Consider the following 17,747-nt stretch of genomic DNA (forward strand, 5'->3'; position numbering starts at 1 on the left):
TTCAATTAAAACGACATCAAATAACAATAAAATTGATTTATTTTCTTCTACATATTTTTCAGCCCCAAAACCTTAATTGTCCTTTCACAGATGTTGCTATTTACATATGACTATATGCATAGATTCGATTTACACATGTACAACAGATATAGAACTTTACTTAAGATCAAGCGTTTTAGGTTTCGTGCTGACGTCGTGCAAGCTAACTACGTTATAAGCAGAGACGCAGGGCTCAAGCTTGTTCTTAAATATATCGTTTTCGGATTTCGAGGAGCATATAGAACCTCCGATTTCTGAATGGCTGGAGTCAGGTAACGTGGCCCTCAGTTCGTGGTTACTAACTGAAGTGTTTAACTGGAATTGTTTCGCATAGAGAGTGTCCATCTTATTGTGTTTGGCTAAAAGGGAAGGCAAGATGAATACTTTAAAAGTTTAAAAAATGTAACATACCATCAATGACACACAACTTGGGTCCTCCGGTCCTGTGAGACGCCAATCTCGCCTCATCACTGCCGCCCATCGAGGACTCTTCGATGTGGGAGAAGCTCTCCTGCGGCGAAATGGTGGACAGCACAGATGTGCTTGAGTATAGGTAGCCCGAGAAGTATACATCCGGATTCGCCTCATGGGCCTTACAGGGCACAATCCAGGAGAAACTGAAAGCCGCGGGATTAACATCCTGGGTCAGCCATGGATCGGTTATCAACTGGAGCATGGTACACCTGTATTTGGGATCCTTGTTCAACATTGAACTCAGTAGACGGCTCAGTTGTTCGGACACCGCTTTCGGTATCTGGATTTCCGCCTTCAGGGTTTCCTCCACATCGATGAATGGGTTTTCAAAGAACATCAGAACGTACAGGGTAACGCCTAGGGCCCAAATTTCCAGCTCGGGACCCACGTATCTATTTCCGGCCAAAACTTCAGGACTGCAGTACTCAGTGGTGCCGTAAAACGTCGAGAAGAATTTGCCCTCTTCCATGAAGGTCGCCGAACCAAAGTCGATCAGCTTTATGTTAAAATTATGATCGATTATAATATTCTCATCCTTTATATCACGATGCAGTATCTTCTGTTCATGCAAATAGTTGACAGCATCTGCAACCTGCCGGAAAATATAGCTTCCCAGTTTTTCATCCATCAGCGGGCGCCGTTCAATGAATGTCCACAGGTCCATTCCGGAGCCGTGCTTCTCCATCACCAGCTGATAGAACAGGTCATTTTCGAATACATCCAGTACAGACACAATGTTCTTGTGGTTGAGGGTCTGTAGTAGATGGATCTCGATAGGAACTTCTTTGCAATCGCGGTTCTTGACCATAAACTGCGAGCAGAGCTTCTCCTTAAGAATGAACTTGGTGATGACCAGCAGGCGATCGGTGTTCCTAAAGGCCATGTTCACATACCCGTAGGCTCCTCTTCCGATCTGCCGGATTGAAGTATAGTGCTTGCTGTAGTCGCCCAGATAAAGCTCATCCTCGTATTTGGACACCAGGGACAGCGAGTTGGGTCGACTGGAGTTCTGGGCAGCCGTGGTCTTTATGACCTGACCCAGCGACTGTTCAATGGTGCTGGCCATGCTGTTGAATGTGGACGTTAGATTCGCATAGTTGTACTTTTCACCGTCCAGTCGGGTGCTGGGATTTCGGCACACCCAGATGCAGTACACCCGATTGGAGCAGGGCAGGATCTGGAGGAGTACGGAGTAGACGACCTCTATCACAGAGCCATCGGCATGGACGGCCTCGCCCACAAAGCTTCCGTTGATGGAACTCAGTAGCCTGGTGGCGGGATTACTGCCGGAGGCATCACATGTCTCCGTGGACACGGACTTTGCCTTGTCGAGGCCCATCTCGTTTATATGTGAGTGGGATCCCCCCTCGAATTCATCGGCGGGGAAACTGTTCGAAGCATTGACGGGTGTTAGGATATCATCTATTGTACAATCATCTGGCTGTCGGAGATCGCAGAACAAGCCACCACTGTTCTCCAGATTGCAGCTCAGGTGGGCATCACTCACCGAGGAGGGTTCGTTGTTGGGTGGGACCTTCTTCTTGCACGACTGCAGCGAGGAGTCGTTGTCCAGAACAAAGGGATCAGTATCCGGCTCCCAGTCGTTGCTGGTTATCGAGGTGTTTGACACATTGGGGCTCTTGTCCTCGCGGGAGTCCTTCCCGAAATTGGGTAGTATAGCGGATATATGCATATTCAAGATCTTATCCTGGCCATAACCGAACATCAGCAGCGAAAATGGCTGATTGCACATCAATATGTTGCCTATATCGTCCACCACAATAAGTCCACTGAGATTCTGAAAGACCCACACGGTGACGTTAAACACGGTGTATCCCCCTGTTCCCCCTGCATTCTCATCCAGGGCTATCAGTAGACACAGAGGGAACTTTACATTATCCGTGGTTCGGCCCGTGGCCCTTTGCTTTCGCAGGCTCTTCGGGATCTCCCTGCTGTCCGGATCGGGTAGCTTTATAAACGGGATCAGAGCGGTGATATTGACGCCCACCATGCTTTCGGTGGATTCGTAGAAGAATATGGTAGCCGTGGTGGCGTCAACGGATGTTATTACCCCGAATCTATCGGTGCTTATGTGGCATATGTGCCTTTCCACGGGCTCGGCAACGGCTATGTGCCTGGCATCATTACTAATCTGGCGTATCCAGAGCGAAACCAAAATCTTGTTGCTCGACTTGGTCTTCATTTCGATGACCTTTCCGCTCAGCAGAACCACTCGTCCCTCGTCGCCCTCGATCTGCATCTCCGCCAGCGATGAGATGTGACTTTCCGTCTTGCCATTGAGCAGATCGAAGAACCCCTTGTTCCTCAGCTCCTGGGATGTGTAGCCCAGCAATTGGCAGGCCTTGTTGTTCACTATAAAAATCTGTCCCGTATTCGCGTCTATGGTGAATATCGCCTTGTTTGGATTGATCACCTTCGAGGAGTGGAGATTTGGAGGCGGCATACTGAAGGAACTGGCATCCATTAAATTCAGCATGGTCGAAGAGTTTTGGCGACTTTGACACTGAGTTCCCACAATCGGGTCATCTAAGAATAGTACGAGTTTGTAAATAATTAAGTACTGCTCTTGTTTTTATTTTACCAACTTTACCGTTAGCACATCGGTTTTTGGGGCCTTGGGCTTTTGAACTACTCAGCTTACCAACGGCTTGGTCCGTCACATCGCCCTGATCCTCCATTTAAAAGTCGAATATTTTCCAAGTCCCAGCAAATCCAACTTGAGGCCTTAAACTGCATCCAAAAGAGCTCACTATAAACATTGGAACTCCGTTTACAAAAAATCAATGGATTGGCGCATGCGACAAAGGGATTTACCCAGTGGGTCGAAAGGAATGCAGCCCCATTTAATTAGATAGTTTTTTCCTATGTAACAGGTGTTTTTCACGAAAATTTACCCTAGTATCTGAAAAATAACTATTTCCGGGTACATTTTAAGCTAAAATAAGTTTTATCCCAAAAGTTTTTAAATGTACCGCTTACTAAAACTATCCAGCCCTGTCTAAACATCGATATCATGGCTCTGAGTATCGATAACAGCTCAGAATACATATATATAAACTGGGCCTAGCTACGTGTGGAAAAATATCAGAGAGCAATACAAAACGTATTGTTCTTCCACACAGGAAGGTTTTTTTTTCGTTTTCCCAACAAGTATTTAGTGCAGTGCACACTCGAATAAAAAGGAATACGACGAAAATGCCACGAATATCCAATATCTCCATTCCCGTGGGAGTCTTCCTGCTTATCAACCTGATGATAAGTGTAGACGGCCTTGTAAAAGAGGGGGATTACCAGAACTCCGTGTATCAACAGAATCTGGAGTCAAACTCCGCAACAGGCTCAACGGCATCCTTTCCATTCCTGATGCCCAAGGTTTCCCCGCAAACCGTAAGTTCCCCGCCCTAAAAACATGTACTATATATCCAATACTATTGGATCCATATGGATGATAACATTAACGTATTTTTGCGTATATGTATATTTTTTAATCAACAAAAACACACAAATATACGGAATGTGGGTTAATCTATTGAGGACGTGCAAATTTACATCTATTCTGTTTGGGAAAAACCTTTCGCATACTGTGCAATTTTTTCCATATGTTAGTTAGGCGTATCGAATACACACGATGCGACACCCACATGTAATGCCTTAAAAACGAAACCTGTAGATTGCACTTCTCGAACCTGCGCCGTAGATACAAAATTCTTTTTACGATGTTGGGGTGGCGAAAAAGGGCATTCAGCCTTGGTTTCTCAAGGCACATATTTGAATAATACTTGTTGACTAATCCAATATGCTCGTTCTCTTTAACAAAACTAACAACACGAATATAGCCCGATCTGTACTTGTGCACGCCCATCAAAGTCGACCCCACTACCACCTACTATATAGGTATGTTCTTGTCCACAGAATTCGTTCCATAGTTATATTAAAACTGATTGTTCTAATTCGAATAGTTGGCTTCAATCCCAATGCTACCATGAACACGGCCCACCATATGCTGCTCTACGGATGCGGAGAGCCTGGAACCACGAAGACCACTTGGTGAGTTGCTCAGCGAATCGTAATGGACCTAATTAATATTTTAATATTTTTCCAAACAGGAACTGTGGTGAGATGAACCGAGCTTCCCAGGAGGAGTCGGCCAGTCCCTGCGGACCCCAATCTCATTCTCAGGTACGAAAAATCCCAATTAAGCCAGGAGTTAGAAACTAGACATTTATGAGGCACACAAATTTTGGGGACTCAGATCGATGGGTTGGCAGTCGAGGCAGACGGGTTGTCCTTGCTGGATCCCAAACTTAGAGGCGGTGATCTTTCGGTGGCACTCGTGGCACCTGAAGCACTTCAAATGCCACTTGGTGCTCAGCGCGACAACGGCTCGTTCATCGATTGGCTTCGCACAGCCGGCACAGCGGGACGAAAACAGTTCCCGGAAATGTGACTTGCAGAAGAGGTATCCGTTAATTTCGAAAAAGGTCGCCGAGACCAGCGGTCTGCTGCAGCTCACGCACCGGAAACACTTTTCGTGCCACTTGCGCCCGCCGGTGGCCACGCCGCGCTCCAGGATCGGAGCCCGGCAGGCGGAGCACCGAGCGACATGCTTGCCCAGATAGCACTCACTGCATACCACCTCGTCCGCCACCGCGAAGAACAGCTTAGGATCCACCACCAGGCCGCATTCCGTGCAGGTGAAGTGGTGCGGATGGTACGACTTGCCCAAGCTGTTGATGGCCCTGGGCCAAATCTCCTCGTTGCATCTGCAGCAAATAGAAGGGGACATACTTCAAAACAGGCTCTCTGGACAGAACAATTAAAAATTTTAGAGGAAATGTCTAGGCATATATATCCTATATCAAAACTTGCCTTAGTCTGACATACGTGGCGGTGCCTACAAGGTTAATGCCAGCTTAAAATAGAACTAAGTCACTTTTGTCTATATTCTGTAACAGAATCTGGGTTTCATTTTGAAGATCTTTCAATATGGCCAATCTTAAGATTAAGTTAATGACAGATGTGGGTTTCATTATCTTTATTGGTGACATTTGACTTGATTCTATAAAGATAAAGAATCTGGAAAAGTTATTAGTGTTACCTTTTTTTGTTAAGCAAAATAGTAATTTTTTTTTGGAAACTTTACCAAATTAAAATAAAATGGTCTATCAATCTGTTTTAATGTACTTTTCATCGTACAATCGTACGTGCAAAGGTGCTAATAAATAAGTTAAATATAATAACCAATATTTACTGAACCTTTACTTTTCTTTACACAGATCATATATGCTTGGGCTAGAGACGCGCAAAAGCTGAATTTGCCGGAAGGAGTGGGTTTCAAGGTGGGCAAGAACTCGCCCACCAAGTACTTGGTACTGCAAGTTCATTATGCCCACATTGATAAATTCAAAGGTGAGTTCTTGAAATCAATCTTTCGAAAGAAATTATAAATGTAATTTTATTCAGATGGTTCGACCGATGATTCAGGGGTGTTCTTGGATTACACAGAAGAGCCGTAAGTTCTAAAGTACTATTCCATGACACAACACTTAAAGAACTATTCTTCCATAGTCGTAAAAAGTTGGCTGGCACTCTATTGCTGGGCACAGACGGACAGATTCCGGCCATGAAAACGGAGCATTTGGAAACCGCTTGCGAAGTGAATGAGAAAAAGGTGCTACATCCTTTCGCCTACCGCGTGCACACCCACGGACTGGGAAAGGTGGTGTCTGGCTACAGGGTCAGGACCAATAGCGATGGGGAACAGGAGTGGCTGCAACTTGGCAAGAGGGATCCCCTCACGCCCCAGATGTTCTATAACATCAGCAACAGGGATCCCATTGTCGAGGGAGATAAGATAGCCGTCAGGTGTACTCTGCAAAGTACCCGCCATCGAATAACCAAAGTCGGGTAAGTACCAGGTTGTACCCAAAAAAATACCCTTAATAATCCAATTCCCCATTTACAGCCCCACGAACGAAGATGAAATGTGCAATTTCTACCTCATGTACTACGTGGATCAGGGCGAAACTCTGAACATGAAATTCTGCTTTAGTCAGGGCGCTCCCTACTACTACTGGTCCAATCCCGACACTGGCCTACACAACATCCCACATATCGAGGCGAGCACTTTGTAATCTGGCTGTCGAGAGCGTGAAATCAGCTGCGGAAAGCGAAACGAATGTATACTACTTTATTGTCTCGATTATTTTATCGTTTACAACTATTGATGATGGTTTAGCGTCATTCTGTATCCTATTCTGTTGGCCACCAATAATTTATGTAAAATATTTGTGCGTGTAAATAAACATATGTAGATAATTCGCGAGAACCCAGTGGAAATCCCATTAATTGAATTTGGAGCAATTAGCTGATCGCCGACAAGGTTAATCTCCCCGCTTCTACAAAGAAAATGCCACGAACATCCAATATCTCTATTACCGTGGGAGTCTTCCTGCTGATCAACCTGATGATAAGTGTAGACGGCCTTGTAAAAGAACACAATCTGGAGTCGAACTTCGCAACAGGCTCATTGGCATCCTTTCCAATCCTCATGCCCAAGGTTTCCCCGCAAACCGTAAGTTCCCCGCCCTAAATAAAGTATATATCCAATACTATTCGATCCATATGGATGATTACATTTCCGCAGTTTTGCGTATATATTTTTTAATCAACAAAAAAGCACAAACGTGGGTTAATCTATTGAGGACGTGGACATTTACATCTATTCTGTTTGGGAAAAACCTTTCGTATACCGTGAAATTTGTTCCATATGTTAGTTAGGCGTATCGAATACACACGATGCGACACCCACATGTAATGCCTTGAAACCGAAACCTGTAGATTGCACTTCTCAAACCTGCGCCGTAGATTCAAAACTCTTTTTACGATGTTGGGGTGGCGAAAAAGGGCATACAGCCTCGGTTTCTCAACGCACATATTTGAATAATACTTGTTGACTAATCCAATATGCTCGTTCTCTTCAACAAAACTGACAAAACGAATATAGCCCGATCTGTACTTGTGCACGCCCATCAAAGTCGACCCCACTACCACCTACTATATAGGTAAGAACATACCACAGAATCCACAGAAATCGTTCCATAGTTATATTAAAACTGATTGTTTTAACTCGAATAGTTGGCTTCAATCCCAATGCTACCATGAACACGGCCCACCATATGCTGCTCTACGGATGCGGAGAGCCCGGAAACACGAAGACCACTTGGTAAGTTGCTCAGCGAATCCTAATTTACCTATTGATATTTAAATATATTTCCAAACAGGAACTGTGGTGATATGAACATAGCTTCCCAGGAGCAGTCGGCCATTCCTTGCGGATTCCGCTCTCATTCTCAGGTACGAAATAGCCCAAATAAGCCAGGAGTTAGAAACTAGACATTTATGAGGCACACAAATTTTGGGGACTCGGAACGATGGGTTGGCAGTCGAGGCAGACGGGTTGTCCTGGCTGGCAAGGAATTGGTCGGGAAATAATATGAAACAAATTATAGTTTCGGTATTTTTTAACATATAACCTCCTACGCTTGGAAATAACATTTCTTAATTAGTTCTGAATTTCGAATTTAATTTTATTAAAATCGAACGACTATATCATATAGCTGCCATAGAAACGATCACAAAATTGGTGGGACAATAATATGAAACAAATTATAGTTTCGGTGTTTTTTGACACATTATCTTATACTATTGGAAATATAATTTTTTGTATTTTTAAAGTTAAAATTTATAACTGCAAGGGTATACAAACTTCGGCTTGCCGAAGTTAACTTCCTTTCTTGATTTTTGTAAAGTTTTTTAATTAAAATGGTGCAAAGGTGCTAATAAATAAGTTAAAAATAATAACCTTTTCTTATCTTTACACAGATCATATATGCTTGGGCTAGAGACGCGCCAAAGCTGAATTTGCCCGAAGGAGTGGGTTTCAAGGTGGGCAAGAACTCGCCCACCAAGTACTTGGTACTGCAAGTTCATTATGCCCACATTGATAAATTCAAAGGTGAGTTCTAGAAGGCAATCTTATGAAAGGAATTATAAATATATTTTTATTCAGATGGTTCGACCGATGATTCAGGTGTGTTCTTGGATTACACAGAAGAGCCGTAAGTTCTTAAGAACAATAGTTCTATTCTATTCAAAACACTTAAAAAACTCTTCTTCGACATAGTAAAAAGTTGGCTGGCACTTTATTGCTGGGCTCAGACGGAAAGATTCCGGCCATGAAAACGGAGCACCTGGAAAACGCTTGCGAGGTGAATGAGAACAAGGTGCTGCATCCTTTCGCCTACCGCGTGCACACCCACGGACTGGGAAAGGTGGTGTCTGGCTACAGGGTCAGGACCAATAGCGATGGGGAACAGGAGTGGCTGCAACTTGGCAAGAGGGATCCCCTCACGCCCCAGATGTTCTATAACATCAGCAACAGGGATCCCATTGTTCAGGGAGATAAGATTGCCGTGAGGTGTACTCTGAAAAGTACCCGCCATAGAATAACCAAAGTCGGGTAAGTACCAGGTTGTACCCAAAAAAATACCCTTAATAATCAAATTCCCCATTTACAGCCCCACGAACGAAGATGAAATGTGCAATTTCTACCTCATGTACTACGTGGATCAGGACGAAACTCTGAACAATAATTTCTGCTTCAGCAAGGGCGCTCCCTACTACTATTGGTCCAATCCCGACACTGGCCTACACAACATTCCACATATCGAGGCGAGCACTTTGTAACTTTGTACTTTATTATGTCGATTATCTTATCGTGTACAACTATTGATGATGGTTTAGCGTCATTCTGTATCCTATTCTGTTGGCCACCAATAATTTATGTAAAATATTTGTGCGTGTAAATAAACATATGTAGATAATTCGCGAGAACCGAGTGGAAATCCTATTAATTGAATTTGGAAACAATTAGCTGATCGCCCACAAGGTTAATCTCCCCGCTTCTACATATCGTATATAGTAGGAAACAACAATTCCGCAACGCAGTTAAATGAAACTCATCCATCGTAAATGTTTTCAATGCAAAGCATTTTATTCTCGTTCTTTTTTTTTTGTTTTGTATATATAGAATTTATGGAATATATAGTATTTATCTGTATACATATATATATATATATATAATTTGGTGTAAAATTATAAACGTACAATTAGATTAGTTATAAATTACACAAAACTTAAATATCTCTCACATTTTATAATAACTTGCAAACTCGTACTTGTTAGTGTTAAATTCTAAATGACTACCGGTTGGCTGAGGAGGCAGGTCCTCAAATGTGTAGGCTAGCAGAGCTCCGTTGTTATCCTGTGCGGCGTAGTTGAGATCATTGTGTGTTTCAATTACATTTCCGGTGTAGTCTTGTTGGGTGTATGTACAAGTGCTCTCGATGGCGTCCGCCTCCACGAAGCTGCTCCCATTGAAGCCGATCTGCGGCGAGTTTGAGGTGGTCAGTATGCTGCAGTCGCTGTCCTCGGCGGCCGACGGGATCGGGTTGAAGTCGTCGTTCTGGAATGTGTGCCCACCATCCGGTCCGCCGTAGGGCAGGGTGCAGGTCATGGTCATGGTCACCGTCTGGGGCCGCACCACCTCGAACTCCACCTGGTGCGAGGAGTTGTCCCCGCCGCAGTCATCCGCAAAGCAGTCGTGGTTGTCAGGCACATATGGAGGTATTTGATGGCTGGCCGAGTGCAAGTTGGCATCGTTCACAATGTTGTCCTCGGAGTCGAACACGGGCTCACTGAGGGCGCCATCCAGCAGGCTGGACTCCACCTTGAGGGTGTGCCCATCGCTCGAGGGATTCGCCTCCAGGTAGGGCAGATATCGCATCACCTCCATGGACATGTCCTCGCGGTTGATGGGGCTGATGTCGGAGATGCTGTCTATCAATCCTGCGGTGGGATCCGACTGGTTGTGGTGGCTCTGCGACGAGGAGTTGACCTCTAGCTGCGAGTCCTCGTTGCTGGGGAAGAAGAACTGTGGAAGGAATCTTTGGACCACGTCCGACAGATTATCCCGCGACTCCAGCGGACCCGAGCTCAGGTCTGAGTGTAGCTTTTCGTCGCAATCGGCATTGCTATTCGTGCTTAGAGGTAAATATTCAGATGATTGGTAGCTTAATAGATTATCGGCTGAGGGTAGTATAATATCCACGGTGTTGTGCTGCTCTGCAGACTCCCCCTTGACCTCGTACTTGGCCCTGGGGGTATCACCCGAGTCGTTCCTTAATCGTTTCGAAACGGAACCTGTTTGACATGTAGAGGTAGATCTTTTGCTTTTACGACCGGCAGTGGTGGTTCCATTAATTGCAAGAGTGGACAGTGTGGTGTTGGGCGTGTCATTTTTAGCTTCGCAGCTGTCTGCGTCCTGATTCTGCTTCAGCGATCCCGGGGATCGCGTCTGCTTCTTCTGGGGCCTGTACTTGTAGTTGGGATACTCGATCATGTGCAGCTTCCGGAGCTTCTCGGCCTCGATGATGTACGGCTGCTTGTCGTCCTTGCTGAGGCGCTGCCATCGGCGGCCCAGCTCCTTGGAGATCTCGGCGTTGTGAAGGTCCGGCGTCCGCTCGCAGATCTTCCGCCGTTCCATCTGGCTCCACACCATGAAGGCATTCATAGGTCGCTTAATATGGCCGGGAGAATGTTTCTTGGTCTGCAAGAAAGGGGAAAGGGGTTGGTTAAGTACTCTTACTTATAGGTAAAATATAACTTAATGTATTACTCATTATAAACTAGAAGTAATTAAAAAACATTTGTCTATCTAACTGTTTAGCAACTATATATTGGTTTGTAATCAAAAGATTTGAATGCTAAAAATAAAAATTCAATATAGTATTTAAAAGACCGTTAGACCGTTGATAATAAATATATTTAAATTGAATCATCACTATACTATAAAACATACTATACATCCGTACTAACTCAGTTAAACATATTTTCGAGGCAAATGTAAATCCCAACCAGCTAAGCTAAAAGATATTGCCTTAATTATTACCCTAGGTAAGGGGTGAAAAGTACTTTACAATTTTCCAGCCCAAGAAAACTGAGCAATATGTAACCCATACATATGCTTAAAATTACTTCCGGCAGTTCCCAGCAAATAAATTATTACACTCCCTTGTTTTCACAAATTATGGAACAACGAAATTTCCTTTACTTTTTAAAAACCGCAAATATGTAGGTAGATACGCTCCGGTAATTCGTTCATGCGAAAAACACATTCACCTATTATACTTTTGCGTATATAAATGTTCATTGCATATTAACGTATCACAGATAAAGAGTTAGGAAATAAAATTCACACCAGAGGTGTACAATATACGTATATAGTACGTCCATCTGAACGTTTGTGAGTTTGCGTCGACATATATGCATTTTGTCTATGTCGGTATGTATTGCATTTGTGTCTGTACGAAAATACGTATTCGCAGCGTTTGAAGTTCAATGTCCCTCGCCAAGGTTAATAAAACGCTCCTAAAACGAAATATGGTTTGTGTTTGTATGTATTTAAATGTGTTTCTGTTTCGGTTGTTAAGATACACGGACAAGTGGCTCTGTACCGATGCCGAGCATGCATTAATTCGCATCTGCTTCCTGGTTTCCCGATCCCAAATAATCCCTTCGATCTGGAATCTGGGATCTGAGATCCGGGATCTGGTATCTGGGAAGTCCAATTAGCAATCTCGGTAGGCCAGGCCCATCATCATCATACCATTTGGAATAGGCAGAGGTTAGGGTTATAGAGGTATAGGTCATAGCAGCGGTGACGCGTCGCCTCGTTTGGCCAATGTGAATAACCGTTTTATTCTCGCCGCGAGAGACGGCAGAAACTACCTATTAATAGCGTTAACTTCGACCTTGCAGCAGTTCGTGTACCTCGCGAGTTCATCCACATCCACAGCCACAGCCACAGCCACATCCGAAGTAGAGGCGATACCCTTGGCAGTACCGAGTTGAACTGAACTGAGTCGAAATGCGAAAAGCTGAGCGGGCTGAGTGGAGCAGACTTTCAGCTGAAACGGCGAGCGATGGTATATGGTATTGGGGCCGACGGGATGCGATGCTCCATCGGCCATTGCCTTTGCCTTTGCCATTGCCATTGCCGTTGCCTTTGCCCTCGCAACTCTGCTCCGAAACTCACTCTCAATGTCGCCGACATCGTCGTCGTGGTCGTCGTCGTCGTCAGTCAGACAGTTCAGTTCAAGTCTAATAAGCAGCCCGACTCTTGTAGACACAACACACTCATACCACCACCATTCCAGGGCCCAAACAGACACACAGATACCCGATTCCACAGGCCAGAAGTTGCAGACACCCGCATCCGTGGGATACAGATACAAATACATGCACACTCGCACTTTGGGGAACAAGTAAAAGTGATGAAATGGGGCTGGGGCTGGGGCTTTCGATTTTAACCGTTCTTGCCGCACGCTTAGATCCTAAGGTCATCAGCTCGAATACTATATTAAATACATTTTTTTGCAGTAAAGATAAACATGTAGCCGCAGAAGTCAACGACTTGGTACATATGTATTCAGTTCTCGGTTCTATATGTGCGAGTAATACGCAATTGAGTTTTCTGTTCGTGACGCCAAAGGCGAAAGGCGAAGCCATTGCCTCCTCCAACCATCCGCACTAATAACCGTAAAAAACAAACTGCTAAGCAAGGTCAATGCACCAAATGTGCTATGTGTGCTATGTGCGCGCATTTATATACTACACTTAACTTATTAGATAGGAGTCGATGAGTGCACTCCTGGCCATTTCCATACATTTGGGGCTCCTATACCCGAATGTCTGGTAAACAAGATGACGAATAGATGGCTAGATCGTAATAAGGAACTTGTGTTTTGACAAAAACATATCACAATATATAGAATGATAAACAAATGAGTATCGGTCGGACACAGTTAAGCAGCGCAAATTATAGACGTTCTATCCGCCCGAACAGCATATCCATCCGCACACTGGACTGGCACCAGATACATATCTACAATATACTTATATGCAAGCTCGACAAATAATGTGAGTCATCAGGGAAGCGAAACGCGAGTACGAGTACAACCGCCCCGTAAATGCACGGGGACAAAAACTGCACTTCCACGCGCTCCACGAATGTATCTATGGTCGGGAGCTCGGAATCATCGATGGCAGTGCTCCCGGGAGCCCAAAATAACCATTCATCAATATTTTCTGGTACTGGGTATTTCATCATAATAAGTCAGAAGTGAAGTTGAGCTTTTATGATCAAGCGCAAATAAATACAAACGTACATTCGATTGCTAATCTACATGAATTGTTTTGCCGTGCTCTTGTATTTGTAAACAAAGAAAATAATCGCAAAAAAACTTGAATCTAATCTGGGGGAAATCTTATCAGTCAAACTTTTTGTTGACCTGTCCGGTCTGGAAAAAGTATTTGTGTGTGTGTACTCTATATGTAGGTCTCTCTGCCGAATATCAAGTACGTTTCGCCTTGACGAGACAGCTGTGGGTGGGTTGTTTATCTAAGTAGTGCCCATTAGAGCTGATAAGAAGTGCATCGCTGGCGTGAATTTCGCTTCGGTTGATTGGGCACACAGACACGAGGGGACGGATCTTTCTATCGAGACGAGATCAGGCCACCGGATAGGGGATTTGGAAGCAAAATGACGTGTCCCCCAAAATGCATCCCTGTCTGCACAGGGAGAAAACTAGTCTAGTTCGTGGTTTTTGAAATATATGATTATATTAGACTACACTTTAGGCATACATATGTTTTTGGTGTAACTCGATGGTCGAAGAGCCCTACCTGAAACCTTCCGTCTACCTCAAGCACAAAATCGGTATGACCCCAGAACTTGATCCGATTTTCCCTCAGTGTCGACAAGGCAGTGTTACTCACTCGAGTTGCATCCGAATACGGGGTGCTGGAGTTGACAGGAACCCGTGCAGATCCGAACACCAGGCTGGAATCGATGCCGTTCATGTTCAGTGTCATTTCATGGCCGCTGTGGCTCGGAGATCTTTCGCCGTCCATGTCCATATTGGATTGGTGTTGGTATTGGGATTGGGATTGGGCTTTGGGTTCGGGTGTGAGTGTGACTGTGACTGTGGGGGTTACGAGGTGGGAGTTGAGGGTGTGGGGGTTCGGGGCCTCCGGGGTTCTCGGTGCAGCTGCAGCAACAGGCGCGGAAGGCGAAGCCACAGCCGCTGGATGAGTAATAGCTGGCTGGCTTTGTGTGTTTTCTGTTTCGGGGGTTGACGCAGGCGGAGTGCGGGGTGTCTCCGGTTTTGGGGCTGGATTCCTTGGCTGGATACTCGCTGGATTCGCTGGGGTGGTTGCTGGAACCGTTGGCACTGTTCCGGGGCAAAAACTCAATGGTGGTTCGGTGGTGGCCTGATTGGGCTTAGCTATCATCTTTCAGTGCGTTTGGTTTTGGACTGGCCTGTGCATATGCATCTGCATCTCAATCTCAATCTCAATCTCAATATCGGTGTCGATGATATCGGTATCTGTGTCCCAGGGCAGTTCTTCCGATTCCGATCCCCGCTTAAACATAGTCGCAGAAACAGTGGCAGTGGGGTTACCGATAAGGCGGAGGGTTCGGTTTCTCCAGGGCTTTATCACCAATTATATATATATATTTATGTGCTATGTACCACACATGTACTATATATATGCACTGTAGTCGCAGTCAGATCGGGCTGTTTCATTTGGCACACACTGATGCACATATGCGATGCACGTGTGTGAGTGTGCACTAGGTATTGCTCCTCAAGGTGAAACTGGTTCCTCGTTATTTATTTATTTTTTTTTTGCTTTTGGTTTTTTGTTTGCAATATTCCAAGACTCACGTTCGCTGCGTCCGTGTAATGAGCTTGTCTACTGGTGTGCGTGTCTCTCACTCTCACACTCGCACTGGTTAAATTTTATTAATTTATAAATGCACTGAAACTGAATTAAATAGATTGGCTCGCATTTATGTGCAGAGAGTTTACACACGTTTGTAACGATATATGTATGTGCGGTGTACTTATGTGGTGGCTATGTATTTATGCTTGTGTGGTGGTCACTAATCACTAATACTGCTGCACTCGCGTTTTTGGCTGTGTTTGTTTGTTTTACGTGTTGATTTTGAAACAGCAAATATTTTGATAATGTTTGAAATCCAGCTGGTTCCGAATGTCTCTGGCCAATGGCAATGTTAATGTTATCACTTGACAATAAGATCGGTTTGGGTATCGTTTAATTGGTTATCTGTTATTGACTCGAAATCACAACGCGATTTATGCACACAGGTTATCTTTAGCGTTACTAGATTTAGTTGGTTAGCGGGGTCTAGGGGTCTAGATTGCAGATTTCAGATTACAGATTGTATATTGTATCTAGTATCTTGTATCTTCACGGAGCCGCGCGAGACCAGGGCATTTCTTCTTGTCCTGGTCAATCTAAACTAAACATCGCCGCGAATCGAACTGAAACTCAACCGAACTGAAGAAGCAACGAAACTCTCGGCGCAACGCAAAGCAGCGCAGCGCAACGAAAAACGAAGCGATGAGATACGAGTTGGTTTTGGATTGGATTGAAGTGAAATGAAATGGACTGGGACTGGGACTGGAGTAAAGTGAAGAAACGAAACGAACGACGCGAGCGAATAAACTACGCAAAAGATTTTACGTTTTTATTTTGTTGTATATTTGCGTACATATATTTGTGATTTTGTTGTACTTGTTTCTTATGCAGCCCCCATGTACTGCGATGTATGTAATTATGCATATATATCTGTATATACGCTTGCGTGTGTGTCTCTGTTGGGGTATCTGTTGCGGTGTGTGTGTGTTTGGTTCCCGACCAACGTCGATCGCTCACAGCTGTTCAAGTGAACTGACTGCAAAGTTTACGATTTGAGTCCGCAGCACGTAGATACAGATACATGCACCCATACCACCGTCAGATACATTCGCCTTCGGTGTGTGTGCGCGAGAGCGAGAGAGCGCAGGTTTCGTGCGAGAGCGAGTGAGAGTGTGTGTGTGCGACGGCTCAGGAGCGGACTTACAGTTAACGCTGAGGGAAAAGCTTTAATTTAACATTTATCATGTTGCATTTCATTAAATTGTTATTACATTCCATGCACTAAGAAGTAGTTCTTAGGTATCCCTCTTTCCTATCCAAATCTTTTTAGCGCCCCTCTCACTGGCGCCACCTGCACTCCGCCCCTGGGTTTGTTGATATCAACTGTTGCAGTGAGCTGCCAGCTGGTGTGTGAGTAACTGAGCACGACATACATACAATCATTGGCTGCGACGCTTATGAATCAGCTGTTCCATGTGTATTAATCATATGGCTGTTTGATTAATCTGTACGTGTGTGCATGTACTGGCGAGAATATATATAATAAGTATGTATGTGCGCATGAATATATCAATCTGGCTTCTGTTTATTTCAGACAATTCTGAACGCTTTCGAGTACGGAAAATCAGAATAATACATGGATACTATACGTATTCCCACACACAGATACTCACTATGCTGCCATGTACTACAAGATCTGATATAATATGCATAAAAATGGCATGCAGTTAAAGTCGTATACTTAAAAAATACGCAGGAATATACAGATAACTATACATTTTTACAGATGCAAGTTCGATGTATATATATACTATTTATCTACAGAATGACGCAGCGGAACATGCACTTGCATTTTCATACAGTGTCAGGTATAAATATCGGTTAAAGAACAATGTACATACGTGCATACGTATGTATGTATGCACATACGGGTGTGCATGATTTAATTGTGCTCTGACACACGGAAGTAATCGTGTTGATCGTTGCGACCACAATATTTTATCTTAAGTTTTTGAGAAGCATTTTTATAAAATACTATTTTCATTAGACTTTAATTTAAGGGAAACATCAGTTTATATTAACTTTTTCATTTATGCGGTAATGGTTTAAATACTCGTTTTTTCCATCGATAATTCGTTAAAAATATTCACCTTTGATGAATCATAATCATATTCTTCCCTTTGAAACATAGATGAACTTAACATGGCTCGGAGGTTCTAGACGTCTACACGTAGGCTAATCAGGATTAAAGTGTTCCTGAGTCACCAAGTTTTCCATCGCTTTTATATTACTTTGAATTTAAATATTTTACATTTTTAATCCCTGCCGTTTATACTAACATTTTTCTTTAAAACTATTTCCTT

General features: G+C 44.0%; 6 protein-coding genes across 6 annotated transcripts in view; 2 read left to right on the forward strand and 4 right to left on the reverse strand.

The window, feature by feature from the left end:
- The window catches only part of RpL12 (ribosomal protein L12), a 93,014-nt gene that overhangs the window by 71,004 nt on the left and 4,263 nt on the right, over positions 1-17,747 (reverse strand). The gene's annotated exons all lie outside the window — the stretch shown is intronic.
- Positions 22-3,312, reverse strand: Pask (PAS kinase). Its single transcript, XM_017074623.4, has 3 exons — positions 3,125-3,312; positions 451-3,060; positions 22-398 (listed from the first exon to the last, which is right to left on the reverse strand). The coding sequence occupies exons 1-3, from the start codon at positions 3,210-3,212 to the stop codon at positions 157-159; spliced, it is 2,940 nt and encodes a 979-aa protein (XP_016930112.3). The 5' UTR covers positions 3,213-3,312; the 3' UTR covers positions 22-156.
- LOC108010174 (transforming growth factor beta-1-induced transcript 1 protein) lies at positions 3,606-16,496 on the reverse strand. Its single transcript, XM_065863730.2, has 2 exons — positions 16,238-16,496; positions 3,606-5,297 (listed from the first exon to the last, which is right to left on the reverse strand). The coding sequence occupies exons 1-2, from the start codon at positions 16,306-16,308 to the stop codon at positions 4,757-4,759; spliced, it is 612 nt and encodes a 203-aa protein (XP_065719802.2). The 5' UTR covers positions 16,309-16,496; the 3' UTR covers positions 3,606-4,756.
- On the forward strand, positions 3,659-6,864 carry Phm (Peptidylglycine-alpha-hydroxylating monooxygenase). The gene is made up of 8 exons (XM_017075014.4): positions 3,659-3,921; positions 4,371-4,428; positions 4,494-4,581; positions 4,641-4,713; positions 5,811-5,943; positions 5,998-6,046; positions 6,103-6,441; positions 6,500-6,864. Exons 1-8 carry the CDS (start codon positions 3,730-3,732, stop codon positions 6,666-6,668), a joined length of 1,101 nt encoding a protein of 366 aa, XP_016930503.4. The 5' UTR covers positions 3,659-3,729; the 3' UTR covers positions 6,669-6,864.
- On the forward strand, positions 6,944-9,429 carry LOC108010172 (peptidylglycine alpha-hydroxylating monooxygenase-like). The gene is made up of 8 exons (XM_017075016.4): positions 6,944-7,108; positions 7,541-7,598; positions 7,672-7,759; positions 7,818-7,890; positions 8,419-8,551; positions 8,606-8,654; positions 8,720-9,055; positions 9,114-9,429. The coding sequence occupies exons 1-8, from the start codon at positions 6,944-6,946 to the stop codon at positions 9,280-9,282; spliced, it is 1,071 nt and encodes a 356-aa protein (XP_016930505.4). The 3' UTR covers positions 9,283-9,429.
- Positions 9,565-16,238, reverse strand: Sox14 (Sox box protein 14). Its single transcript, XM_017070903.4, has 2 exons — positions 14,434-16,238; positions 9,565-11,203 (listed from the first exon to the last, which is right to left on the reverse strand). The coding sequence occupies exons 1-2, from the start codon at positions 14,947-14,949 to the stop codon at positions 9,743-9,745; spliced, it is 1,977 nt and encodes a 658-aa protein (XP_016926392.3). The 5' UTR covers positions 14,950-16,238; the 3' UTR covers positions 9,565-9,742.

The sequence above is a fragment of the Drosophila suzukii genome, chromosome 2R (genome assembly GCF_043229965.1).
Source record: "Drosophila suzukii chromosome 2R, CBGP_Dsuzu_IsoJpt1.0, whole genome shotgun sequence".
Classification (NCBI taxonomy): domain Eukaryota; kingdom Metazoa; phylum Arthropoda; class Insecta; order Diptera; family Drosophilidae; genus Drosophila; species Drosophila suzukii.